The sequence below is a fragment of the Medicago sativa genome, chromosome 8 (assembly GCF_051527215.1).
Source record: "Medicago sativa cultivar Bolivia chromosome 8, Bolivia_mono, whole genome shotgun sequence".
Classification (NCBI taxonomy): domain Eukaryota; kingdom Viridiplantae; phylum Streptophyta; class Magnoliopsida; order Fabales; family Fabaceae; genus Medicago; species Medicago sativa.
The window spans coordinates 88,983,665-89,011,370 of record NC_140756.1 but is presented as its reverse complement, the minus strand read 5'-3'; the positions used below and the strand labels follow the sequence as shown (position 1 = coordinate 89,011,370).

General features: G+C 30.9%; 2 protein-coding genes across 2 annotated transcripts; both read left to right on the top strand.

Moving 5' to 3' along the window:
- The first annotated feature begins 5,004 nt into the window (after window positions 1-5,004).
- Window positions 5,005-8,153, top strand: LOC146902988 (IQ domain-containing protein IQM1-like). The gene is made up of 8 exons (XM_085731471.1): window positions 5,005-5,126; window positions 5,351-5,814; window positions 5,932-5,997; window positions 6,126-6,214; window positions 6,341-6,431; window positions 6,554-6,784; window positions 7,039-7,140; window positions 7,246-8,153. The coding sequence occupies exons 2-8, from the start codon at window positions 5,371-5,373 to the stop codon at window positions 7,654-7,656; spliced, it is 1,434 nt and encodes a 477-aa protein (XP_085587597.1). The 5' UTR covers window positions 5,005-5,126; window positions 5,351-5,370; the 3' UTR covers window positions 7,657-8,153.
- Window positions 8,154-12,774: 4,621 nt separating this feature from the next.
- On the top strand, window positions 12,775-27,460 carry LOC146902987 (casein kinase 1-like protein 12). The gene is made up of 14 exons (XM_085731470.1): window positions 12,775-13,375; window positions 13,466-13,506; window positions 14,437-14,506; window positions 14,611-14,759; window positions 14,849-14,944; window positions 15,043-15,113; window positions 23,298-23,359; window positions 23,460-23,523; window positions 23,600-23,684; window positions 23,775-23,901; window positions 24,049-24,131; window positions 24,221-24,284; window positions 24,811-24,887; window positions 26,843-27,460. Exons 1-14 carry the CDS (start codon window positions 13,300-13,302, stop codon window positions 27,140-27,142), a joined length of 1,365 nt encoding a protein of 454 aa, XP_085587596.1. The 5' UTR covers window positions 12,775-13,299; the 3' UTR covers window positions 27,143-27,460.
- Window positions 27,461-27,706: the final 246 nt, after the last annotated feature.

Genomic DNA, 27,706 nt, shown 5'->3' with positions numbered 1-27,706 from the left:
CAACTTGGAGAAGAATCTTTTACAAAATTAAAGCGTTGACACAAGGAGGGAGACAAGTTGCACAAAAACTGCTCTGCTCCAAATCAACTACTCCTAACTAGTGTCCGTACTGCCGACAGTTTTAATTACTAGAAAATCGATAGTATTCTCTATTTTGCTATAATTTTGAAGAGATTTAAACATATATAAGATTTTTTATTTCAATGTCAAATATAATAATGGAGAAAACATAGAGAATGACAGACAGAGAGATCCATTTCCGTAGTACATAACGTGACCGTATTCTTCAGGTTGCGGTTGTACATGCACGGATGTGATTTAGTTGGATATATCAATGATATTTTCTTTCCTTCAAAAGTTGAGGCATTCTTACATGTTCACAAATATAAAAGAATAATCTTTAGTCACACACATAAAAATGTTTTTTTCTTTCAAAATATTGAATCATTTTATTATCAACTTTTTTTTAATTATTAGAAAAAATTATCTAATGAGTGTGTGTGCCTAAACACTGTCCTTTGTGACCATAATAGGTCTCTTAACTTCAAGAATGTATCAATATAGTACTATGGAAAAATTTACTATTTACTAATATCACATGTGATTCAAACCGGATCAACAATTAAAATTTATCTCTAATTTTGATGGCGAATATGTGATATCAGTCACTATTAATCCGATTTGAATTATCTCACAATATTTTATCGCATCTTCATCACTTCTTTGACTTAGGAGGTTTTTCAAAAAACATTTGTTTAGCTTTCAAGATTATTTGGATATAAGTTGTTTACGTTATATGGAAAGAGAGAAACAAACATATTTTCAACATAAAGAGGAGACTATTCATTCTATCATTGAGCAAGTCACAATTCTAGTGTTTTGTTGGTTTAAATCGAAGATCGTTTCATTCGATTTTCACTACAATGTTTGGAGGGAAAACCCTTTGATGTGTCTCACTGCTGTAATTTGATTTTCGCCTTCTCCTTGGTTGACCCTTGTTTTTTCTTTCTTTTTGAATTGTTTCTTGGATCTTTTGATGTCTTCCTATATTCTATTTTAGTCTCTTATAAAAAAAATGAAACGATTGACACTATTATCAAAAAAATAAGGTAAAATGACCATTAATTAGTGCATCAAAATTTAATTCATAATCTATATATGGTTTTTTTGAGTCAAAAGAAAAATTCAACTCCTAAACATGTAAAATAGAAACAAAAGGCAAAATCATGCTATAATGCAATCATTTTATCCGGAAACAAACGGATAAATTGGATCAAATATGACTTGACCAGTACTCATGATCTACACTTTTAATTTCAAATTGTATTTGTGCTCGTGAGCTTAACTCAATTGGTATGATCCATTAAAACTAACAGGTGAATCTGCTTTTGATTACACGTCTTTGCTAAGTAGTCTTAATATGACTAATCCGTATAGTATTTTTGAGTTGCGCCATTCCTTTGTTTATTCAGCCTTTCGTTAGACAAATCGAGGATTTTGTATCTGGTTGTTTCTAGATTTTTGGTTTCAGCTGGGGCTCTTCTTCTTCAGTACATTAATAAAAGAAAGTGAAGGCTCTGTTAGGTAAAAATAGCGGTTGACTGATAAGCTAGCTGATAGCTTATAGCCGATAGCTGATGACAGATAGCTTTTAGCTGATAGCTTATAGCTGATGGCTGATGACTGATAGCTGATAAGCTAATTAAAGTGTTTGGTAAAATTAGCGGTTCAATGAGCTAATAAACCTAAAATGACATAAAAGAACATTCTTAACTCATAATAAAATTTACAAAAAATAATATATGTTTTCCATTGAATTAACGGTTCAACTAGCTAATTAATTATTTTTCACTAAATTTTATTTTTTACATTCATTTAAGTTTTATAACGTAAAAAATAATAATATATGTTTCTATCTATCCATTTTAAATTATAAAACTAAGAATAAAATTATAAACTATAAACTAACAAAAAAATGATAAATTTAACTAACAAATAATATTAAAAATGTAATTTGTTTTACAGTATTGTAACAATTGACTTTCCTTAAAAAAATGTTGCAGCAATTGACAGTAACATAACAAAACATTTTTTTCGAAAAAAATAATAACGTAACAATGCTTATATACGTGCCTTAAAAAAAGTGTAACAATATATGTTTTATTAGAGAAAATATATATCAAAACAGCACCAGAAAAACAATATATATAAAAAAATGTTAGTAAAAAAAAATGTTAGTCAAAACAATATATATAAACGTAACATTTTTTTTGAGAGGATATATAAACGTAACATGTTAGTAAAAATTTTTTTTTTTTAAAAAGAATGTCAGTCAAAACAAAATATATAACGGTAACATTAAACAAATTATATAGGGGTAGAATTGAATTTTAGATAAATGAATAAGGATAAAATTGGAAGAAAGGATGATAAGTTATAAGTTATAAGCTCAAACGCTACTTGGAATAGCTTCTGAAAAATAGCTTATAAGCTCCTGAAATAAGCTATAAGCTTGTTGTAAAAAAGCATTACCAAACAGAGCTTTTTTTGTCAGACGAGCTTATAAGCTATGAGCTAAAAGCTATAAGCTCTTTTTTTGGGTTACCAAACAGAGCTTATATGATTTTAGTCCAAAAAAAGTGTGTATATGTTTATTGTTTGATAGTGTGTTTCAGTGATTAAAAAATACAAATTATCATCGTGTCTTGGATAGTAAAAGCAATGTGAAAACTGTTATAGTAACAGCCAAAAATCGTCAAATCCCACAATATATTGGAGTAGTACAATTACGTGTGCTGTATTAATTAATGTATGAGCTGCCACATGGAGTAATTGTTTACTATTTTTCGGTTCTTAAGATTCACTAATTTCTTACTTGGCCTTTATAACCCTACTATTTCATACTAATATGTGTATCAAGTATAAGTGGTTTTCAATGCTTCTAAGAGTGTTAAATACAAGGTTATTACCTATTAGTTCGGTAAACACAACTCACTTGATCGCTACAATGACAATATTTTATAGAGGCCGAAATTTGAACTCTGGGCTTCCTATTTTTTAGATCGTACTTGTGTGACATAATGTCATGTGACATTGACCAATTCAAGTGTGACACGTGACAATACAATTTTTTTAAATATAAAAATGTGTAAAAGAAAAAGAAATAATTGAATTGGCCTATGTGTCTCAATTGAATTGACCAATAACATTTCCGCTGACCGCTTTAATGGTATACAAATAGAGTTCTTATTTCTTGACATTTAAAATGTGTCACCTTAGCCATTGGACTACTTCACAAAAAAAATATAGGGTAACTATTTAGAACAAACTTATATTTGTGCAATTAAAGTTAGTCTTTGATCTTTATAACTTTTGTTTCTTCTTATAGATCATATAGAGCGAACGTATATCATTGTGTTAACAATAGATTATCTGATCAACCACTCAACACAATTTTTAATTGAACGAAATTCATATGAGTTTATTGAATTCATTTTTATGGATGTGTCGAAGGGACAATCATTCGTCCACATTAGACGTTAAGAACCATACTAGTAAGTTGAACATCTATAATATATCCAACCCATACATTTTTAAACAATGTGAGACTTTTAACTAACACTTTTAAACAATATGAGACTTTTAACCTATGAAGCATGGATACTCCAAAACGAAGACGTATCCGTATCGGATACATATCAGATACCGATATTCTACAGATACTTGCAGATACGTACCCACAAAGTATCAGAATTAATTATTTTAATTTAAAAAAAATATTTAATCAGATACATATAGGATACTCCACAAGTACACAAAGATACTTCACAGATACGTATTCAGTAAAGATATGTATGGTTCAATTTTGGTTATGCATCATTAGAGTTGTTTCTCGATGAACCACTTAAGAAGGTAATAAGAAAGAACTAATTCAATTAACCAACATTACATAAAATTTGTGTTGAGTTCTTTTAATGATGTTTCTCTCGATATTCCAACATATGAAAATATAATGTGGTTTTTAAGAAAATTTTAAATTCTTTTATTTTGATCACATGTATTATTTTTAAAAAATAGTGACTTTTATAATAATATAATAATCAAGAATAATCAATGCTTATTTCCTTCAAGTATTTTACACACATATGAGTTTTAGTGTAAAATGTTTGTCAACGTATCTTACCCATATCGTATTCTAAATTTAAAAAAAATCATGTATCCACGTACCTGTATCGTACCCGGTTCCATAGCCTTTGAAGTATGCCGCCGTATACTTGAAAAACAAGTCTCCAGAATAGTACTTCCCTGCGTGCGCCCGGCCGTCTTAAGAATACTACAATACTACTATATATTTATCCTAAACGTGAATTGAAATTATGAAAGTTGACTTGATATCATGAAATTTTTAGTTTATTGACAATTTGCAACTTCAATTATTGAATCTTATAATATAAAAAATAAATAAATAGAGGTACAGTATTCAACCCCAATATAGAATTCAAGTACAGATATAACGCGATATTGTTTGTTATTAAAGCAAATCGCGTTTCTTCATGGAACCTCGCAAAGCATACTTTCTTTGACTGACTGCCAGCTCTATCCTTGCGTGATTCTTGCTCTTATTTTTGCTCTCTTTTAAGGATGAAAAATAAAATAAAGGTAATGCAAATACAACCTTTATATATAAGTGACTTTCCAACAATATTACTCAAAATAGGAGGATCAAACCACCAACCTTTGAATAATTCATCAATTACCAAATCGTGTGACCTTGGAAATTAAAACTACTAAAAAGTAACCTTAGAATTTGAACCTTATTATATTCACATTCCTTTATTTTTGTTTTCTTTCTATTCAAAATTGTGCTCGTTGATTCTTACTTGGAATTCAAAGACTGCTCCTTAATTAGTTCTCTCGTTTTCCATTCTTCACACGTTTTTGAAGGATTAAAGCCTATATATATATATATATATATATATATAAGCAAACAAGAGTCACTGTGATAAACCCATCTTAATTCATTTATTTCTTCTACTCACACTTCAATTATTTTCAACAACAACAATACAACATAAACACAAGCTCTCATATCTTCATTCAAATTATTCATACACCATACAACAACGGTAAATCATTCTTACTAAATTTAGACTAAATACATAACTAACTTTTATATATAATAGTTTCAAAGTTAATTGATCGTACAGTTATTGGAGGTTAATTATGGAGCTCAACTATATGATGATGACAGATTTCATGATTTGTTGAACAAATTAATGCAATTATTTGGTTTTGACCCAAATATATATGGCATGGCTGCTAATTTATAAATATATATAATTTTGTGCAGATTTGTGGGGCATTATATTTATGGGGGCGTCTGTTACTGATTTGTCAAATGGGACCAATAATAAGATGAGTACTTCAAGCAGGTTGAGTGATTGCAGACCTCAACACATGATTCTTGAAAGAAACCATTCATTTGTTCAAGATAAAGAACAAAACATGGATTCAACCAAAAGTGATCAATTCAAACATAAACAAGTTCCAGTGATTTCTCTGCCTGAAGCAGTTGTTTTTTCTTCTCCAAGACCAGTTTCTGAGCTTGATGCTGCTGCAACTACACTTCAAAAAGTTTACAAGAGTTACCGTACTAGAAGAAACCTTGCAGATTGTGCAGTTGTAGTGGAAGAGTTATGGTGGAAAGCATTGGATTTTGCTGCTCTTAGAAGAAGTTCTGTTTCATTCTTTGATGTTGAGAAACCTGAAACTGCTGTGTCACGTTGGGCTAGAGCAAGAACAAGAGCAGCTAAGGTATTTAAATTGATATAACATTATAACTTTATTGTTGTCTTATTCATGTTACTTTCTTTATATGGAACAATGTTTTTTACATAACTTTTTTGCTAAGTGTAACTCTTTTTTGTAAAGGTTGGAAAAGGTTTATCTAAGGATGAAAAGGCACAAAAATTAGCATTACAACATTGGCTTGAAGCTGTAAGTTGCTTTTCTTACATTATTTCATTCAAATTCAAATTCAAATTCAATTTAATTTGAAATTGATTTAACTTCATATAGTTTTTGATCTGGTACTAATAGAGTGAATACTTTCTTGTTTGTTGTAGATTGACCCGCGTCATCGATATGGACACAATCTTCACATGTATTATGATATCTGGTTTAAAAGCTTAAGTGCACAGCCATTTTTCTACTGGTAAACTCTTTTTCTTAGATATTTATTTCTTCATGACTATAGTTTACACTGATGAAGATTGTAAAACAGGAGCTGAAGTGTTCTATATGGTGATTAATTTTGTATTTTATGATAAATAATTTGTAGGTTGGATGTTGGAGATGGAAAAGAAATAAATATTGAGAAATGTCCAAGAAGCACTGTTCTACAACGCCAATGCATTAAATATCTAGGACCAGTAAGTTATCTATATGAGAATCACTTTTGGATTCAAAGCAACATTTTATTTTGTAGCCTATCTTATAGTATCTAATTAATGTTAATTCTTAATTGTTTATCTTTGTTGTGTCACAATTGCAGAAAGAAAGAGAAGAATATGAAGTAATTGTTGAAAAGGGAAGGTTGGTGTATAAACAAGATGGGAGACTTGTGAGTACTGATGAGAAATCAAAATGGATATTTGTTCTCAGCACTGCAAGAGCCTTGTATGTGGGGAAAAAGCAAAAGGGTGCCTTTCAACATTCAAGCTTTCTTGCTGGTGGTGCAACCACAGCAGCTGGTAGATTAGTAGCAAATCAAGGTGTTCTTGAGGTACTATTTCCAAATTCCACTCCAGCTTTTCATAAGGATTTAATCAATATATACTTGAAAAAAGTTTTACACACATATATATTCAATCATATCTTACTGTTATGCTGTTATATTAGCTGATACAATATTTTCAAAGTTATCTATGTGGTGATGTGTAATTGAATATATATGTGTAAATACCAATTAAACTCTTTCTATAAATCATCATATAGCTGAAGTTGTTATTAATTATTATCCACTACATAAAAATGCAGGCTATTTGGCCATACAGTGGACACTACCATCCAACAGAAGAGAACTTCAAAGAATTTATAAGCTTTCTTGGAGAGCACAATGTAGACCTCACAAATGTAAAGGTAAATATTTGATCCTCAAAATAATTACTGGTAGTAAATGTTACCTATGTAAAGTACTAATGAAATTAAGATTACTGATGATTGTTTTGCATTTTTTTTTTCCAGAGATGTGCCATAGACGATGATACTTATTCAATTGTTGGAAATGATTCATTTGATGTCATCAATGAACCACAACAAACAAAGGTTCCTACTCCTAAGGTCAATGTCAATGATAACAACGTGACATCAACTCATAAAAAGGATGCTGTTGCAGCATTTAACGCCTCAAGGAGATTGTCTTGCAAGTGGTCAACTGGAGCTGGTCCACGTATTGGTTGTGTTCGTGACTATCCTGAACACTTGCAGTCAAAAGCATTGGAACAAGTTCATTTGTCTCCAAGGCCAAGTTTTTCAAGACTCAACAAATTTGGTCCAATTCCTTCTCCTAGGCCTAGCCCAAAAGTTAGAATGTCACCTAGGCTTGTGTACATGGGATTGCCTAGTCCAAGAAACCCAATTTCAACTGCAAGTTAAAGGAAGCTTTGGAGGGATTGGTTTTTGCTCAGGGCGCTTTGTCGATTACTCAACTTCTAAAATAAGTCAATCAGAAGATACAATCCGATAAAATCGATGGACTTGGGAGCAATCTGAGGAGGCCGTAGAGCAATTTCCAAAGAATTTAGAGGGTCATTCTTCAAACCAAAAGTTGGTCAGTTTTAAACCATGGTCACAACAGAGGATACTTCATGTGACGGCCAGTAGTAAATCATAACATTAGAGCACTAACAGAAATTCCCCTTCTCATTTTTTTGGACAATTTTTTCATTTTTTTTTCGTTTATTACTTCATTTTTTTAGGAGTTTGAATGTTGCATGCTTTAGTGGTACATACATACTAGGTGTCTAGGTCCTTGGCCCTATTTTTGCCTCTTTCTTTTTCTGGAAGGCATGAAAATTCAATTACTCCCTCCGTCCCTTAATGTAACCCCCCTTTGTATTTTTCACATTTCTTAAGAAAAGTTGTCAGTGTAATTAATGTGTCTGTTTTGTGTATTAATATTACCAAATTGTCCTTTGTTTGTATGTGTATTAAATTTGACTATTCATTTTCAAGACAAGTTAGTAGTATTAATTAGGGGTATGTTTAGGAAAAAAGTAATAAATGCATCTAGTAATTTGAAAAGGGGGTTACATTTAGGGACAAAAATAAAATCAAATGGGTGGTTACATTAAGGGACGGAGGGAGTAATTCTTTACGCGATTGAAATTATGTAGCTCATTTTTTTAATGTAAGAGATTATTAGTGTGTAAACCCCCGCACATGGATTTTGGTTAGTGTGAGAAATATTGGATTTACAAGGACCCTCATTTCCATTGTTATTATAAAATAAAAATAACAAAACATTAACGTCAAAATAAAATAAAATAACAAAACATTATTATAGAAGACAGTAAATATAAATGTGTAGAAATAATCAATTTTCTATATAAATGAAACCGATAAGAGGGAGAGAGAAACCTCAAAATTTAAAATATTTATACGAATTTAAAATTAAAAAAAAAAGTGATATAGAAGTAAGTAATAAAAAAAAACTTTTTAATAATTTTTACTCCCTTAGTCCCTGAACTTCATTTTTTTTAGACTTAAACACATACATTAAGAAATAGTCAATTTAAATAAACACAGACTGATTTACCCTTACTTTTCTCTATTAACAATTTTTTCCTTCAAATTATCAATAGTTTATTATGCTTAATATGAAACATTCCCACACAAAAATGGCTCACATGTTTTCCCCCTTAAACATTCCCATTACGATCGAATTCATGTTTTTTATGGAGTAACGTGTTTTTATTAAGAGAAACTTTTATTAATAAGGGAGTAGTGTGTTTATAAATTCGTGTTAATTGCACTATACTACTCTTTTGATGGAGTAAATTTAAAACACGTTTAATAAATATACAATCCAAACGAAATATAATAAAATAAAATTGAAATTTGATCGTAATTAACTATATTTTTTTTTTTTTGCTGAGGGAATCGTAATTAACTATATGTTAATTTCTATGTTGAGAAGAGTGTTGAGGGAAGAATGTTTCTATGGAAGCCAATACTTAGCTCGAGTAACAACAAACTCTTTGTTACATGTTAGAGTGATGAGTTTTAGAAGGAAAAATTGAAGAATCATCATCATATCATGTATTTTAGTGTTTCATAAAGTCTTTTTGTCATTTTATTGTAGGTTTTTAAATGATTTTAGAATGAGTTGCTAATGCACCACCAAAAAATCCTTCAAAAAAAATACACCACCAAAAAATTAAATGATTTTAGAATGAGTTGCTAATACACCACCAAAAAAATAATGAGTTGCTAATAGTTTTGAGAAAAGTCCGTCTTGTATCGCAAATAGTCATGTTGAGTCATTGTAATTTTCTAACGATACAACTTTATAAGGTGTCAGCGTTTTTTGGTGTTAGCCTCAAAGTGTACCACCCTATGTTAGAGAACCTTATCCTCATTCGCAGAAGAAAAACAATCGAGATGATAAGTTCCAAAAGATCATAGAGGTATTCATTAATTTACAAGTTACACTACCGTTTGTTGATATGTTAGTCCAGATTTTTGCGTATTCTAAGTTCATGAAATAAATACTCTCTAAGTTTTGATAATGAACTAAGGTCATTGATATCTACTTGTAGATCTATGGTAGTTATAGTTTAATTTTATTTGTAGGCAAGCTAATAAAGTCGCTAATCTTGCTAGTGTTTGTATTTCAGTTTAACACGAGTTTTTTTTTATTCTCTTCCTTATTGTATTGCAAACTTTATTATTGATGAAACAATAAATTATTCTTTCCTGAAAAATAATAATATCAGAAGACGATACTTGTGTAATGTGTTGAAGATAATATGTTTTTCTTGAATAAAGAAGACCAATACGATACTTGTAAAACTTATATTGAAAATGTTAATGTTAGATAAAATGTAGAAAAAGAGCGTTCATAATACTACTCTTTAACTATTATTATTATTATTATTATTATTATTATTATTATTATTATTATTATTATTATTATTATTAGGTTTAACCGTTTGAATCATGATAGGAAGCCACACGAACATTGATTAAAATTATAAAAAACTAGTTTAGAGACCCGGTGTTGCCCGGATTAGATATTAAATAAGTTTTAATTATTATTATTATTAATTATCAGGTTTAACCATTTGAATCATGATAGGAAGCCACACGACATTGTTTAAAATTATAAAAAACTAGTTTAGAGACCCGGTGTTGCCCGGGTTAGATATTAGATATACACGTGTAAGTATATTAGATTGAATTTATTTAAATTTACAATTATAATAATATCTTAAAAATAAATATAAATGTTGAGATGAATTTCCAATGCAAGAATAATGAATTAGTCCAAGTGGTAAGAGTTTTGGGTCCCTTTAAACATGTGGTCATGAGTTTGTTTCGTGACCCATACGTATGAGAGGAAAAAATCGATTGAAAGGGAAGAAAGTAGTTGAAATATATATATATATATATATATATCAAAGTATATGTATGAGAAATAATAAAATTGGTGTTTGGCAAACCCGAAGAAGGAAAAATGTTAGATGAAAAGAAAGTTTGGGGTTTCTGTTTGTGCTCAAAATATGTAAATATGAGATTAACGAAAATTTATAGTAACATTTGCATTAGAATATGTTGCTAAAAGACAACATAATAACTAATCGAACCTTTTTTTTATCAAAAATAAAAACTAATCGAACCTTTTTTTTCCTCAAACATAAAAACTAATTGAATGATACAGTGCTAAAAGATTAGTAATAACTAATTGAAGCTTCTTTTCTTAAAAACAAATAAAACAAATTGGAGTCTTTTAATCATAAAATAAGATCATATATGTAAACTTTGTTGAAAGTGTTATTTGTAGTTTGTTGAGATATTTCTGGTACATAAAATATTAGAAATTCAATAAAAATTTAAAGAAAATATTGAGTGGATAAAATCGAAATGTTGTTGAGATATTTATGTTAAATAAAATATTGATTTTTAAAAATAGAAAAAATAATAAAAATATTGAGAATGGACGTGGAAGTGCCACGTGGCATAAAAAATCTTACTTTATATATATACTACTAGTTTAGAGACCCGGCGTTGCCTGGGTTAGATATTAAATAAGTTTTATAAGTTTGTGTGCACGAATACACGTGTCAGTATATTAGATTGAATTTATTTAAATTTACAATTATAATAATATCATAAAAATAAATATAAATATTTCAAAAAAAAATAAAAATAAATATAAATGATGAGATGAATGTCCAATGTAAGAATAAAAAGTGTAACAAAATCAATAATGAATTAGTCCAAGTGGTAATAGTTTTGGGTCCTTTAAACATGGACTATTACTTTCCCACCCTATTGCCTTCTCCCGCGCCCCGTAAAATTTCTAAAAATGCCTTTGTGCATTCCGGATTTTAAAATTTGGATTCATGTTTACTATTTCGGATTTTATAATACGGACAATTCTTATGTATAATCAGCCATCAGACTCTCTCACATTTCAATAGTTTTGAGTTTTCCTTTTAAAAACAACAAAAAACTAAGTAAAAAATGCTAAAAACTTGTCAAATAAAATCATAAAAATCTAAAAAATAGTACCAAAAAATTCTAAAAATCAAATAAAACTAATGGAAATTTTTTCGGATTTTTCTGAGAATATGAAAAATTAATAAAAATGAAAAATGGGTCTAAACATGGAATTTTGGATTTTGAGGGGCGGAGTCCCGTAAGAAGTCCCTTCTACGGGAGTCATGGTCCTTGAATTTTTTCTGATTTTCTGGGGATGTTTCGGAGCAATCCGATCAAGTAACCCGAAAACCCGATTTTTGTTAAATAAAATATTGGTTTTTAAAAATAGAAAAAATAATAAAAATATTGAGAATGAATGTGGAAGTGACATGTGGCATAAAAAACCTTACTTTATATATATACTATTGATTAATAATATGTGTAGAACCATTTAAAAACAACATTTAAACAATTTTATCATAAACTTTAATTGTATTCTTTTTTTGACATAAACAAACTTAACTCATTTCATTCATAATTCATAACAGTAGTTTTAATACAAGATGACATATAATAATGAACATGGGAACTAACATAAGATAATGACGCCCTAGCTAACAAGTGGGCAACATTATTTGCTTGTCTCTTAATGAAACTTATCTTAAAGTTTTGACGATTCATAAGTGAAACTTTGCAAGTATTCATAATTGCGCCGAACATGGAATTGGTGCTGAGATTGTATTCTTATTCTTATTCTCTTGTTTTTTAGCAATAAAAAGATACCAGAAGAAAAAGATTGTTCCAAAATTTGTCATAAAATACAAATAGAAAAATAATATTTTGACAACCACTTTTTGACAACTTTTGGACAACTTTTTCTCTCATACTCACATGATGTTGTTATCCTCTCTCTTCCTTTTTCTTTCTCCATTGTTTTTGACCTGAGAAAAACAAGGTTGTCAATAAAGTTGTCATCAAATGAATGTCAAAATATCATTACTCATACAAATATGGTTACTCTCAAATTATAGGACTATATCAGCCTAGTCATGAAGATTGTAGTTTCCCACCCAGATACACTACACCAAAAGAAGTAAACACCACTCGTACAGAACACGCGTGGACAGAGTTTGGAAGTCCGACAAAGGAAAAAAATTAAAAAGAACCGACGGTTGCAAGAAAGAATGAATAGTTTCGACAAACACAACACAATCATCTAACTTCATATCATAATTTAAGAGAGAGAAAAACACCATCTCCATTATCCAAAATCTATTCTTACGCTTTCTTTTTCATTAATTAATTAAGTTGTTTTAACCTAACCCTCAATTTTTTTTAACCAATAATAAAACACAATTACTCTTTAATTATTATTCATCCTTATCCTATCCTAGATCTCGCTCTATCAATTTTCTTCATTCTTCGTTTCCTTTTTCATATTCTTCCGTTACGCTCTTCTTTCAATAATCATGAATGTATTTCAGTTACAATATAGTATGTATAGCATTTAATTAATATTTCCAATTTTGAATTAAGGGTTGTAGTTGTTGTGATTAGGGTTCCAAATTTTATTATTGCTTTTTTTGAATTTGAATGGAACCTCGTGTTGGGAATAAGTTTCGCCTTGGTAGGAAGATCGGTAGTGGTTCCTTTGGGGAGATCTACTTAGGTTCTTTCTTTTTCCTTCTCATCATCATTATTATTTTTTTCCTATGTTTATTATTTGGTTATGTTTTGATTATTTTTGTTAATTGTGTAGGTACTAATATTCAAACTAACGAAGAGGTTGCAATTAAGCTTGTAAGTTTTGTTTTCTTTCATGAACTTGTTATTATTTCAAGTCTGTAAAAAAATTTCCCTTTTTTTTGTGTGTGTTTATGGGAGATGATTGTTTGTGAAATTAGTCACTGCTTTGAATTATATGCAAGGGTTTATAATATCAAATTTGGTTTTTTGAGTTCTTTCATTTACCATTCTTAAATCTTAATGACATTGGTGTAATAATATTGTATACTAGCTGTTAACTATATTTAACAGGCGTCCACAAGTTCTAGCTCAACCGGCAAAAATGCTGAAATTGCTAGGTCGGACGCCATGGCTCCTCCACTTGTGTGGAGTTTTTATTGGCTATTGCCATTTCCTCCATCTACCCCCAAAAAAAAAGTATCTTTACTGAGCTTATTCTCGCTTCCTATTTCCTTGGAGGGTGCTCAAGTGCTTTTTTAAGAGGATGTCTGTGAAAAACATTTTGACCATTTTAGAAACCATGCTTTGAAATAATAGGCTAGTGTGTTAGAGGGAATTGTTGATGCACTTATAACTGTGCAAAGGATAGAATGTTACCCATAAGTTGTATGGATCATGTGCAATGTTAAAAAGCTGAGCTGCTACACTGTCTCATGGATGTAGAGCAATGATGATAAATCAGTTTGCTCAAAAGATTAGCGTCGGGTCAAAACATGAAACCTACTTTGTTTATTCAATTGAATCCATTCCACTCACTCCTCGGAAAAATACCGGTGTCCCCCTCAATTCATGATTGTGATGAATAATATCTTTGGTTGGGGGTTTTAATGGGAATTGGGTGAAATGGCATACAATTATGACTTAACATTATGAGGATTGGTTTTTTGTGGATTTTTTCTTAATTTAGCTCTTGATTATTGATATTTTTAAGTGCACTGGAGCTTATTTTTCATTTGTTTTGTTTCTTCCTGTGCTTTTCATAAGGAAAATGTCAAGACTAAGCATCCTCAGCTGCTGTACGAGTCCAAGTTGTACAGAATTCTCCAGGGAGGAAGTAATGACTATTTCCATATTCATTGTCTTAGCCTTTTCTTTTGTGCTTTCTTCAAGGACCATAAGGATTTATCGTCAGTTCTAACTCAAGTTTGATTTTGACAGCTGGAATTCCAAATGTTAGATGGTTTGGAGTAGAGGGAGATTACAATGTTTTAGTGATGGATCTGCTTGGACCTAGTCTTGAAGATCTATTTAACTTTTGTAGTAGAAAGTTATCACTAAAAACAGTTCTTATGCTTGCTGATCAAATGGTAGGCCCGGATTGACTTTGCAAACTATCAAATTTTCCCCACCCTTTCTTTTAGTAATTTTTAAGAACTCCCCTATTTATTTTTGCCAGATCAACCGTGTTGAGTTCATTCATTCGAAATCATTTCTACATCGAGATATCAAACCGGATAATTTTCTAATGGGATTAGGAAGGCGTGCGAACCAGGTAGTCAATCTTGTTAAAAGGCATTTTTTTTATGTATTGTATCTATGATACTTAATTTTCTGTATATGATAATTTAATGCATATCGACGTGCATGCAGGTTTATGCTATTGATTTTGGTCTGGCTAAGAAATACAGAGATAGTTCAACCCATCAACACATTCCTTACAGGTACAAAGATTTAGTTGGTGTGCATTAAATGAGATGCTTATGTTGGTTATTCTTATTTTACATTCCTGATAGCATAGTAAAAGTATCATAGCCTATTAGGATTCACGTTTATCCAATGGCAGTTGTAAGTTACAACAAGTTATCATATCACACATATCACACTGTTGTCATATGTGGGAAAAATAACGACTAGGGAGGATGCACTATTATAGTTTTATTGGGAATGTAATACCAAATAAATATGCATACAAATAATGTTTTGATGAAAGTTTTAATGTTTAGCCAGATCACTAGATACAAATTATAGCATATCATCAGTGACAAAAGAAGGAACAAGAAATTGTGTACCTTTGAATTAGGTTGATGAAGGATAAACGTAGACAACGCCGACAACTATGAGAGGGATAACTACCCTCATTCCGTATAGCTCTAGGTTTTCACCATGACATTCACAATAATTAACTGTCTGATGGGATGACGTTTAAATAGCTAAACGGCTGAGGGCAGGGACCTCTCATTGGGCTTAGCTAAATGGTCCAACCCATCACGGTCCATTTAGAAACAATAGCCCAATCACACATATTCATCAACTAATTAGTGTTTAACACAATAGATCATAATTTATATTATAAGATTAACTTATAATAATTGATGATTGTCAATCCATAATTGATTAATTAATTAATTAATCCAACAGTCTCCCACTTGGATGACAATACTCAATCACTAAAGAATATAAAATTCATTTTAAAACTTTTATTTATGGTCAAAGCACTAATCATTCAAACGAGAAGTAAGCTTTAATGCTGTTGAAATTGAATCCGATAGGGAAAACAAATCATACATATTAAAGACTCAATTTTTCTAACAAATGATGAATTTATAGTGACACATTTGAATTAAAAAAAGAATGTGTCATTAAAGAATGACCCAAGCATTTTAAAAATGCTATAACAAACTCCCACTAACCCAAAATAACATAGACTTGATCAAATCATTATGAGTTACAATACTCATATATATAAGTCTGTGGTTAGTGGTTCTACCAATGAGTTTTCAATATTACAGAAGTCCTATATCCACCTAGGTACACGAATAGTAATTACTTATAGGGATAGCCTATTAAGAGTGTAATTACATATAGTCAAAATCAATAAAAGTTCTACGACATTCAATTAATCCAAGTTTTACAAAAAATGTGACTATGAAAATCCATAAAAGCAAAATAGGAAATTCAATAATCCCCAAATTGGATTAACATAGACACTTAGTTTAAAGAAAAAGATGTGGATTAATGTGGCCACTAGAATGTCGTTAACAAAAAGAACATTTATGATTATCTCAAATTATAAGTACCACAAGAACACAATATCATACTCGATAGGAGTATTGATATTATACGTTGTACTTACTATTTATGACCTCAAAAAATGTGGAATGTTGGTAAAACAGAAGCACAATGTATATTTGCATGCCAAGAAGTTATTGTGCATATTCTAACAAAATTGACTTAAGCATCCAATTATGATGCTCATTGAGATTGATAGAATTTTAATATATATATCTATATATAATAGAATGAGACTAAAGTTTAAAGTCTCATAAGCTATGCCATATTTTATAGTGTGCACAAGAGTATATGGCGATAACGAGAATAATATTGTGTACACATTTCTCTTGATCTCACATATATATAAACAAGAGTGAGATTTCTCATTTGAGCTCATAATATATAATGTTGTGTACACACTCCCACTGATCCCACATATATATATAAACAAGAGTAAGTGAGATTCCCATTAGTGATCACTGATATAAAAATATTATAATAATGTAATATTCAACAGTGGGATACTTAATTGATAGTGCAAAATTATTAACATAAGTGGTTATATAATTTTAACTAACAGAGTTTCATGAACTCAACCACATATTTTGCACATAAGCATAGCAGAATTATTAACACAAGTGGTAACTCAAGGATAATATAAAATCTCTCAAATACATATTTTATCAATGGCAGATATCATCAAGAATTGGGTTTCGTAGTTAACCACATATTCTGCATTTATAATTAAGGAGAATGTAAATTTTCATTTAAGAAATTTATAACACAAAATCTCCTTTTTCACAATTAAAATTCCAAAGAATTTTATAAATATAGTAACCTCTATATGACAGAATATGATAATATATATAAAAAAAAAAAATTATCATCATATAGGTGAGATAAGTCTCTTATTATTATAAAATGGGATATAAGACTCTATTCACAATTTTAGTAACTCACTCAAAACTCAAATGCTACAATTATACTTACACACATTTGAGAAAAAAAACATTAGGTTACAAGCAGCGGAAATACACAAGACTTATATTTTATTATTATTGAGGATATAAGAGAAAATAGTCATAAGATTCCATAAGTATTAAAGAATAGCAATAGCATAATTAATATCCTCAATATAAGTCTCTACAATAATTTCATATCTAAAAATATGAAACAAATAAATATATTTGTTTATGAGATATAGTTAGTTGACATGTAGAATTTTTCTCACTTGTTGAAGAATGATATTTTCTCCACTTGGTGGAGAATGATAGTTAAACTATCTTACCCACAAAAGGATGATTATGTTAAGTAATGTCATACTGATAGGGTATGTCCATCACGTTACACAATACATAGCAATGATTCTCCCACTTGATAGAGAACTAATCATGATAGTTGAATTAAAAGTTAGAAAATATTTTAAATAAAATATTCAACTATTTCTCTATCACAAAATGATATGTTAAGTAACGTCACACCGATAGGGTACGTCACTCACATAACAAAGGGATAGTAGCAATCCAAAATATTTAAATATATATAAAATCACATATAGTTAGAAATTTAATTCAAAATATAATAATATTGGATTGCAAAATTTATACAATTTTCTACATGTCTTTTAACAAAGTAACTTACTTATATTAATCCCATTCAAGGATCTTAAGTATAATAAGTAAGAACTATATCATCACAATGTACAATTCTTATGTCTTACAAAATTTAAACCTTGATAGAGTATTCTATTATAATTGACATAAGTATAAACATTTTAGGTACATTGAATAATAACAACTATATAATAACAACACACCGATGGGGTATGACTGTTACCAATATAATGCTAATCTGTTTAACAAAATTCGCATAATTGTATTCACGATAGGTGAGATTACAATTATACAAATAAATAATGTTTATGCTTAAGAGAATATGATACAATAATATCATGCATAAACAATTGTACTTAATTTACTCATCTTCGTTCATATTCAAATGATAGAAAAATGTGCTTAACAATATTTTAAAATAGCACATCATGAATATGACTTTAGAATTTCTATTATATGAAGTAGTATAATAACAAAAGTTGTTATTTGGAATAGAAGTGTGTCAAATAGTTTTCTAATTTATCCAGAAAAGAACTCTTAGAATAAAATTTTTCAATACTCCCACTATAAATTAGAAAAAAAACACAAATACAAAATGGAGCATTATAGTAAGAAAATAGGATTTCACTTCTATATAGGATATCATAATTGCACAACAAAAGAGAAGAAAGACTAAATTTCTTCATATATGCAATAAGTCACAAGAGGATAAAATAATTAAATCACAACATACCTCGGAGAGTGTGACATTCATCCTTATATTTAGAGCCAATGACTGTTGATGACTTAACGAGAATATCTTATAATGTAGTCATCTCAAAATATTCCTCAATAGAGAATAAGCAATTATAAATAAACATTTGTGAGACTCTAATTATAAATCAATATGATTTATATAAGAATTTAGATGTAAGGATGATACTTATTTTAAAAATTGCCTCAATTCTTAATAAGTTGTTTTGATAATAGTTAACGGATAAACAACAAAGAGGCGTACAAATTTTAATTCATAATTAGAATTTTAGCATAAAAAATACAACAATGCATTATTCACTATATATAAAATATATAGTTTAATATTATTGTGATTCAAATATTTAATTGCGACAAGACACATAATTAGATAGTTAATGGTGTTTGACACAAAATTTAGAGTAATAAACTACGGGTCTAGATTAGAGAGTATAGTACAAAGCATAATGTATATTAAAGAGAAATATGTCAATTTTAGATTCAAACTATATAAATGACATATATAATATACAACTCATTATACTCATTTTGAGAACAAAATATTATGAGGACCCTTCAAAACAATTTGTGACAAGAATCAAAGACAAGTGTCTTAGTTTAAATATGTCGCCAAAAGAATGATCAATTAGTGAACTTTGGATCTTTATGCTAAGACAATATGAATTCAAGAATATCTTATATTAGAATATTTATAATGCCAAGAATATTTAAAATCGAAAAATTTAAATTAATTATACTTGGCATTAAAAATTAATAAAATTTGAGCCTTCTATAAATTCACAATAGTAACATTTTAATTGATTAGATAGTCAGTGTTACTAATATAAGAGAGAGTTTTCAAAATAGTTTAGGCTCAAATATTGGGAATATATGATTTAAAGAGAAATTATTCTCAACGATCCTTTTAAGATTTGACAAAATTTTGAAACCCACAAATCAAGAATATATATAGTATAATAGTCAAGTTATTCTTGACAAGACAAATAATTTTGAGGGTATCAACAAATCTCAAAATATATATTAATATAGAATATTTGATGCAAGAATATAAGTCTGAGTCTAAGAATTTTCACAATCATAACACTTTAAAACTAATTCACATAAGTGTTATTACCATAAAAAATATTTTCTCATAGGATATTATAGACTCAAATCTAATGAATATATGACTTAAAAGAGTATATGATACTCAAATCAATTTGCATCAAATATTTAGAGATTTCAAAAGTAATTTAAATCCCAAATTTTAAGGGTATAAAATAAATCAAATCTTCCGAATATTTTGGGTACAAGATAAATTATATTTATATCCCAAAATAATATAATATTTACTAATTAATTGGGGATGAAAAATTTCTCGTTGACACATTAATCTCAAATTAGGGAGAATGAGATTTTCCATAAATGTCAAAAAGAATAAGGAATCTTCACACAAGAAAATATGATAATTTAGAAAACAATTTATCCCCTGATAATAATGCATAAAATATCTTCCCTAAAAAAAAAAAAATAATGCATAAAATGTCTACAATATCAAAAAAAATTCCAAAATTATACCAAAACAATGAGAATATAGTAATAATATTATTATTTGGCATAAAATAAAATGGAACTTTTAGAGCAACGCGCGCGTGTTATCACGCACTAGGTCTTCTTCGCCCGGTTGGGCTAAATTTGGGTCGGTACGACCCGTGACTTGACCCGATTTTATTTGGCATGATAGACAACAAAAAATCAACAATTTTTAAAGGGAAGATTGTTGTTTTCCTTCGATACAGAGAAGCCCTACGAATTTTTTTTAGAATCAATCGATCAATTTGAAAGAAATTGTTGATCAAGGAATTTTTGGGTTTTCGAAAATCCACAATAAGAAACCTTGAATTCTCATGATTTAGGCGGTGAGACATGTCGAAAATTTGGATATTGAATCGTTGTGAACAACAATAAGAAAACCCTAAATCAGTTTCATGAATTATCTAGCAAAAAAAAACTATCAGATTAGAAATCGCTGTTGTTCAAAACCTTGATCGCAAACCAAGATTGGTTTATGTTTATGAATATATTATTCAATAATTAAATCAGGCAACAATAACATTGTGATCTTGCGGTGCTGTTATTTAAATATTAGAATTTGCAAACAACAACAAGGTAATCCAACAGCCTAAATCAAACTTTTACACAAGATTTTAATATATTAAAATTTGATCCAACGAGAGTAGCAGCATGATTCGACAACAAGAATAAAGTATGATAACAGCTATAACATGTATCTATTAGGCTCTGATACCAATTGATGAAAGTTTTAATGTTTAGCCAGATCACTAGATACAAATTATAGCATATCATCAGTGACAAAAGAAGGAACAAGAAATTGTGTACCTTTGAATTAGGTTGATGAAGGATAAACGTAGACAACGCCGACAACTATGAGAGGGATAACTACCCTCATTCCGTATAGCTCTAGGTTTTCACCATGACATTCACAATAATTAACTGTCTGATGGGATGACGTTTAAATAGCTAAACGGCTGAGGGCAGGGACCTCTCATTGGGCTTAGCTAAATGGTCCAACCCATCACGGTCCATTTAGAAACAATAGCCCAATCACACATATTCATCAACTAATTAGTGTTTAACACAATAGATCATAATTTATATTATAAGATTAACTTATAATAATTGATGATTGTCAATCCATAATTGATTAATTAATTAATTAATCCAACATGTTTACGTTTTTATGTTTCTTTCTGGCCATTCACTCTAGTATGACAAAGATCCGAATGCCAGTCTATCAATGATTCCACACGCTGTATTCTATATAGAATTTGTGATATCTGGGCTGCTGCTATATTGGGAATTTGACAAGGACTGGGGTTAAATGTGGCAATGACATACATATAGAAACAAGTTGAAACTATTAGGAAAGATTTGGAGATTAATGAGTTGGACCAAAATATGGTTTATGATAGAACATTATGGCGTAATTTGATCCATGTAGCTGACCCCACGTATAAGGCTTGGTTGTTGAGATAAATTTATCCAAATTTGAATAGATTTCAATGGTTAATAGTCTTACCAATAATAGAATTTAACTTGCTTAACTCCTTGCAGTGTTTGGTTAATAATGAAAGATAAACGGATATAGAATCACCGTATGACTGTGCACAGTAATTTACTTGCAAGTCTTGTAACATAAATTCTTGTTAATAACGAAAGAAAAACTGAAGGATGTGGTGGGATTAGAGACAAATATTTACTTGCAAGTCTTGTAACATAAATTCTTGTTAACCCACCTCAAAACAGTACACTCTAAATTTGATTGTTAACTTGATCATGATTTCATATTTTCCCCGAGGGCTCCTATGTTCCTATCCCTGACATCTCTGTTGTCAATAGCAGCCGCGCCGGCTGCTATAGCGGAGCGGAAAAATCAGGACCACCGCACCAGGCCGCGTCGGCGCGTGTCAGGCTGCGTCGGCGCATGTCAGGCTGCGTCGGCGCATGTCAGAAGTGGAAAGCGGCCAAAGCGGACCTATAAATAATAAAACAATAACTTGTACTAGTTGTATATAATTGGTATTAGCCATTCTGTCTGCTTAGACCAGGATTCCTAACTCGTAAATTGTGAGTAAGGAGGCAACACTTCATTATAAACATGTTGCCCAAAAGAATACTCTGTGGAATTCTAGTTCTAGAATATCCTAAATAATATATTCCTGATAGTAGAAATTCAATGCATGGCATTTCTTGAAACTATGATTCTTCTCCTATTTTCCTGCATCCCGCTAGAAAATCCTTCCAGTTAAAAGAAAACTTGAATTTTATGCTTGCATTGCATTGTGACCTTATTCTTCCCGACACCATCTATATTTGTTATCAACTTCTCATTTTACACCGGTACCATTGTTTGAATTTGTAAGACATACTCCCTCCGTCCCGAATTATAAGCAAAAAAATCTCATTTTCTTTGTTCTAAAATATAAGCAAAAAAGACCAACTTTTATGCTATTATTTTGTTTTTCCAAAAAAATCATCTTTTCCAAAGTAAAATTAAATGCAAATTGCATTGAATTTGTTCTCATTTTTATTTTCTCCATAATCATTATCCAATAAGAATTGTTTTTACATCTTTTTATGAAACTTATTCCAAGAACACAAAAAACTATAACTCAAATTACTATGTTTTAGTTTTCTTAATAAGTGTGAATTTGTATTTTTTGCTTATAAATTGGGACGGAGGGAGTAGTTTATTAAGCTGATGGTTGGGGCCTTGGTGGTAGGAAGTGTTATATGCACACTGTCTTAACGCTTCCTTTCACCTTAGTTTCTTGTTTCTAGATTCTACTAGGGTCAGGTTATGATTCTTGTCCGCAATATCATCAATATTTCAGCAATTCATTTTGAAAGGGTAGACCTTGCTGTTACTATTTGTAAGTTCTTTTTTTGGGGTGATCTGTGTAATCTATTCAATCATCAACACTGCAGGGAAAATAAAAATTTGACCGGAACTGCAAGATACGCTAGCATGAATACTCACCTTGGCATTGGTATGTGTTAGTTCGCGATCCTTCATTGAACTTGTATTTTGAATGGTTAAATTTTGTTATCGAATACTGCTTCTAATTCTCTGGTGATTTTGGTGCACAGAACAAAGTCGAAGAGATGATTTAGAGTCTCTTGGTTATGTTTTGATGTACTTCCTGAGAGGGAGGTAATTATTACTGTCGACCTTTACTTTGGTGTCTTCCAGCACTATGTACTTTATCTGATTCATGTTCTTTTTGTAGTCTTCCTTGGCAGGGACTTAAAGCAGGAACCAAGAAACAGAAGTATGAGAAAATCAGTGAAAAAAAGGTTTCTACATCGATTGAAGTAAGTTAAATTGAATGTTGTAATCGGTCTTTAGTGCTTATGTTATCTACTCCTTCCCGACCTACACTAAGAATTTGCTCCTTACTCCAGGCCTTATGTCGGGGTTATCCAACCGAATTTGCATCATACTTCCATTACTGTCGCTCATTAAGGTTTGATGATAAGCCAGATTATGCTTATCTCAAAAGGATATTCCGCGACCTGTTTATCCGTGAAGGTTTGAAATTTTTATCATATAGAAAGGATAACTTTTTCCTCATTTCTCACGCTTATTAATTATGTACTTTCTCTTAAACTTTGCTTTTATGTCTTATGTTGATCTTTGTTTAAATTTGCTTATATTATTAAATTGACACTTTAACAGGATTCCAGTTTGATTATGTGTTTGACTGGACCATCTTGAAGTATCAGCAATCACAGCTTGCTACACCTCCAGCACGGGGAATTGTAAGTGTTATTCTTTCTTTTTCTTCCCCAGTTGTGATTACCATGTCATCTGCAATGGATGAAACTCATAAATGATCACCTTTGTTTAGGTTCCTGGTGCTGGAACCAGTTCTGCAATGCCACCTGCTGTTACCAGTGCTGATAGACATACAGGTACTTTAAGATCTCCCATAAGTGTAACAGGCCTTCAATATTTTTATTTGTATGTTCATTTATCACATTTTAGTTCAACAACAACAACAACCAAGCCTTATCCCACTAAGTGGGGTCGGCTAACATTGTAGTTCAGTGAATTTAATTTTGAAGTGGAACCTAAAGGGCTTGGTCAAACGTAGTTAGGAAGGATCTTGCAGTTAACAAGTTGCTTGGGGTGAGGAAATGTGAGCCCTGCATGTGATTTTGAGCTCGGAGACTTTTCGTGCACTGAACTAAGTCCCTATCTCCTTGCCCTAAAATTAAGACCCTAAAATTAGGAAGTGTATGATTTTTTTTTTCCTTTTTCATTCTACCAAAACCACTGGCTTTATAACTTTCTATTATTGTAATTTTATTCAGTATTTTTCAACTACCCATTGAAGTAGGTTTTGCAATGACACGTCTATTGAACTTCTTCACCCAAGTTTAAATGATATCTACTTAACATCTTAGCTGGATATATTTAATGTTCTGTCTCTTACAGGAGCAGAAGGGCAACCCCCTGGTTTGGTTTCGGTGGATTCCTCTAGGCGCAGAATGTCGGGACCCATTTTGAATACTGTAAGTTTCTCATTAACAGAAATCAGTCACCATATATTACGCTGGTATTGCAGATGTTTTGCCGAACCTTTTTGGCTTTATTTGGGAGTTAGGAGGAAAAGGGTGTGTTGGGAAATGGAAAGGGAGAGAGGGATTTCTCATCTTTTTTGGGAGAAAATTGTTAAAGAGGAGGGAGAGAAGAATGCTTATGATTGATATTTTTCTTTGTTTGAGAGTATTATAAAGAGGAAAGTGATTTGTAGCATTTGCCAAAGCCCTCTAAAACCCTCCCCGGATCAAATTATTGAGTAACCCCCCTATATGAAGATTTAAGTTTTTGGTTTGATTAATCTTCAGGTCCCTGAACTATTTGAGAATTTTTAAATGGTCTCAACTGAAAAAATGTGTAATCAGGTCCCTGAACTAATTTATAATTTTCAATTAGGTCCTTCCGTTAGTCAACACTCAACACTGACGAGGGTGGTTACATGCCAACCAATTTTACACATCATCTTCCACCTAATATCCACATCATTATATTTTTATTTATTATTTACAAAATTAAATCATATTTCAATTTTTCATTAAAAAGTTACATCGTCACGTGAGTGCTTTTCTGATTTCAGCCTCGGCAATTTGGAAAACCCAGAGCATGATAAAGTGTAACAATGGCTGAAATGATAAATAATCATTAAGGGCGTAATTGAAACAAAAACCATAGTCAATAAAAACCAAAATTGGAAAATGGAGAAATACGTATATGAAAATCTCATCTTGAAATCTTTATGTGACATGAAAAGGCAATGCATTGATAATTGTTTTTGCATTAATATTTAGGTTTCTGATTAAGCATGTTTTTGAACAATGAGGGAAATTGAGTAAAATGAGTATTCAATTAAAAGGGGTAGGTGATAATATATAGGGGAAAAATAGGATCTTTTTGTGGCACCATTGATGTGTCTGTGTACTGACCCACACTATTGTGTTTGGGACGGAAAAAAGAAGAGCAGTGTTTCTGATTTTTGGGGTTGAAGGATGTTCTTGTATCTCTCAATTACTTGTGATGGAGAAGCTTGAGTGGTGTTGTTGACTATAATGGAGTTTTATTTGTCCTCAATTTTGAATTTTTATACATACACGATCGTTCTCAATTTGAATTGGAAAATGGGAATGGGTATCACATGACATTTTAATGAAAAACTGGAATATGATTTAATTTTGTAAGTAATAAATAAAAATATGATGATGTGGATATTAGGTGAAAGATGATGTGTAAAATTGGTTGACATGTCACTGTCCTTGTCAGCGTTGATTAACCGGAGACTATCAAAAGTTTAACGGAACTAATTGAAAGTTATAAATAGTTTAGGGATCAGATTACACATTTTTTTAAAATTTAGGGACCTATTAAAAAATTCGTAAATAGTTTAGGGACCTGTAGATTATTAAACCTAAGTTTTATTATGGAGAAAAATAACCCCTCGTGCAAGGTGGTTAGATGGGGACTATCATTTCTGCAAAGCTCCCTCTCCCCCTCTTTCTCCAAAGCCTTAGGCTTTGTTTGCAAGTTTGGAGAGGAAGGGAGGGGAGGGGTTTGGAAAAAAAGGAAGGAGCAAGTGGAAGAAATAGATGACATTGTGAGGGAAAGGCTTTGGGGGTTCATTTTTCTTCATAATACAAAATTCTCCTCATTTGGGGGAACTCAAAAATTGTATTGGAGGAGGGTTTTGAGGGGTTTTGGAGGGTTTACCATTTTCCCCTATATTTCTAACCCTCTAAAGCCTTCCCTTCCCCTCCCCTCCAAACTCTCAAACAAAGTCTTAGAGTGCATATTTTGTATAGTTCCTTTTCCACTCAGATCTTTGTTGTGAATTTATAAGATGAATCTGAATTTAATTGCATGTCTGATTTTCATGTGCACATCATTAGCTTTTGCCTTTGTAAATGCAATAATTGCCTCATATGTGATCATGCAGTTATCAAGTTCCAATGTCTTGGGTCAATCAAGTGGATCATCTAGGCGAGTTGCTGTTTCTAGTAGTCGTGATGCATTTGTTGGTGCTGAGTCAGATGTTCGTACACGCACTGCTGAGGCTAGCCCTGGAGCAGCAGCACATAGAATTTTGAGCGGTCAAAGAAGTTCACCAATCGGATCTTCTGATCCCCAGAGAGTAGCACGGTCTGGGAGAAATGCTTCTCAAGCCACTAACTATGAAAGTGCCCTTAGGGGCATGGACGGTTTGCAGTTAGAAAATGATGAGAGAACCCATTATTAATTTTTCATGTTCTCATCTTGTGACTGTGAGTTGATAGCCTCCGCAAAAGCAAAAGTTGCTTATGTTGTGAAGTTGAGCTGTGAGAAAATTTGGATCCGAACTTGAATTTCCAGGTTTGTATTATTAACTCATCCACTCAAAATGGGTGATTGTGCTTTGCTGTAAAGTTCAGATTTAATTGGCAGTTCACTTCTGGCCGGAACACCGAAGTTTTTAACATATTTTCCTGTATGTTACTGTATTGGTTTACCTGATGTTTACACTTCACAGGACCACAAAGGTCAAAATTATCAAATGTAATTAGCCATTGAAATTTTACTCTTGTTGGATAAGATTCCTTTAGTTTCCACCATGCAAGTGTCTGGAAATTATTCTGGTATTAGAAACTTGGAATGTTTTACCTTGTGTGGTTGCTATCAAGCTGAAATCATATTATCTCTTCAGCTTTCTTCCAGTTATCTTCCATAGTAATCTTGTACGACATTTTATTTCAATATGGGAATAGGTTGCCGTTAAACTAGATTGACAGATGTGTTCATCTTGATCGAAATTTATTTCACTACG

What these genes read in the sequence shown, in the direction of transcription:
- LOC146902987 (XM_085731470.1), top strand. Translation starts at nt 13,300, where the DNA reads ATGGAACCTCGTGTTGGGAATAAGTTTCGCCTTGGTAGGAAGATCGGT. An exon ending in CTTTGGGGAGATCTACTTAG is followed by an intron (nt 13,376 to 13,465) that starts GTTCTTTCTTTT and finishes TTAATTGTGTAG; the next exon opens with GTACTAATATTCAAACTAAC. An exon ending in CATCAACACATTCCTTACAG is followed by an intron (nt 15,114 to 23,297) that starts GTACAAAGATTT and finishes TCAACACTGCAG; the next exon opens with GGAAAATAAAAATTTGACCG.
- LOC146902988 (XM_085731471.1), top strand. Translation starts at nt 5,371, where the DNA reads ATGGGGGCGTCTGTTACTGATTTGTCAAATGGGACCAATAATAAGATG. An exon ending in CAAGAACAAGAGCAGCTAAG is followed by an intron (nt 5,815 to 5,931) that starts GTATTTAAATTG and finishes TTTTTTGTAAAG; the next exon opens with GTTGGAAAAGGTTTATCTAA. An exon ending in GCACAGCCATTTTTCTACTG is followed by an intron (nt 6,215 to 6,340) that starts GTAAACTCTTTT and finishes AATAATTTGTAG; the next exon opens with GTTGGATGTTGGAGATGGAA.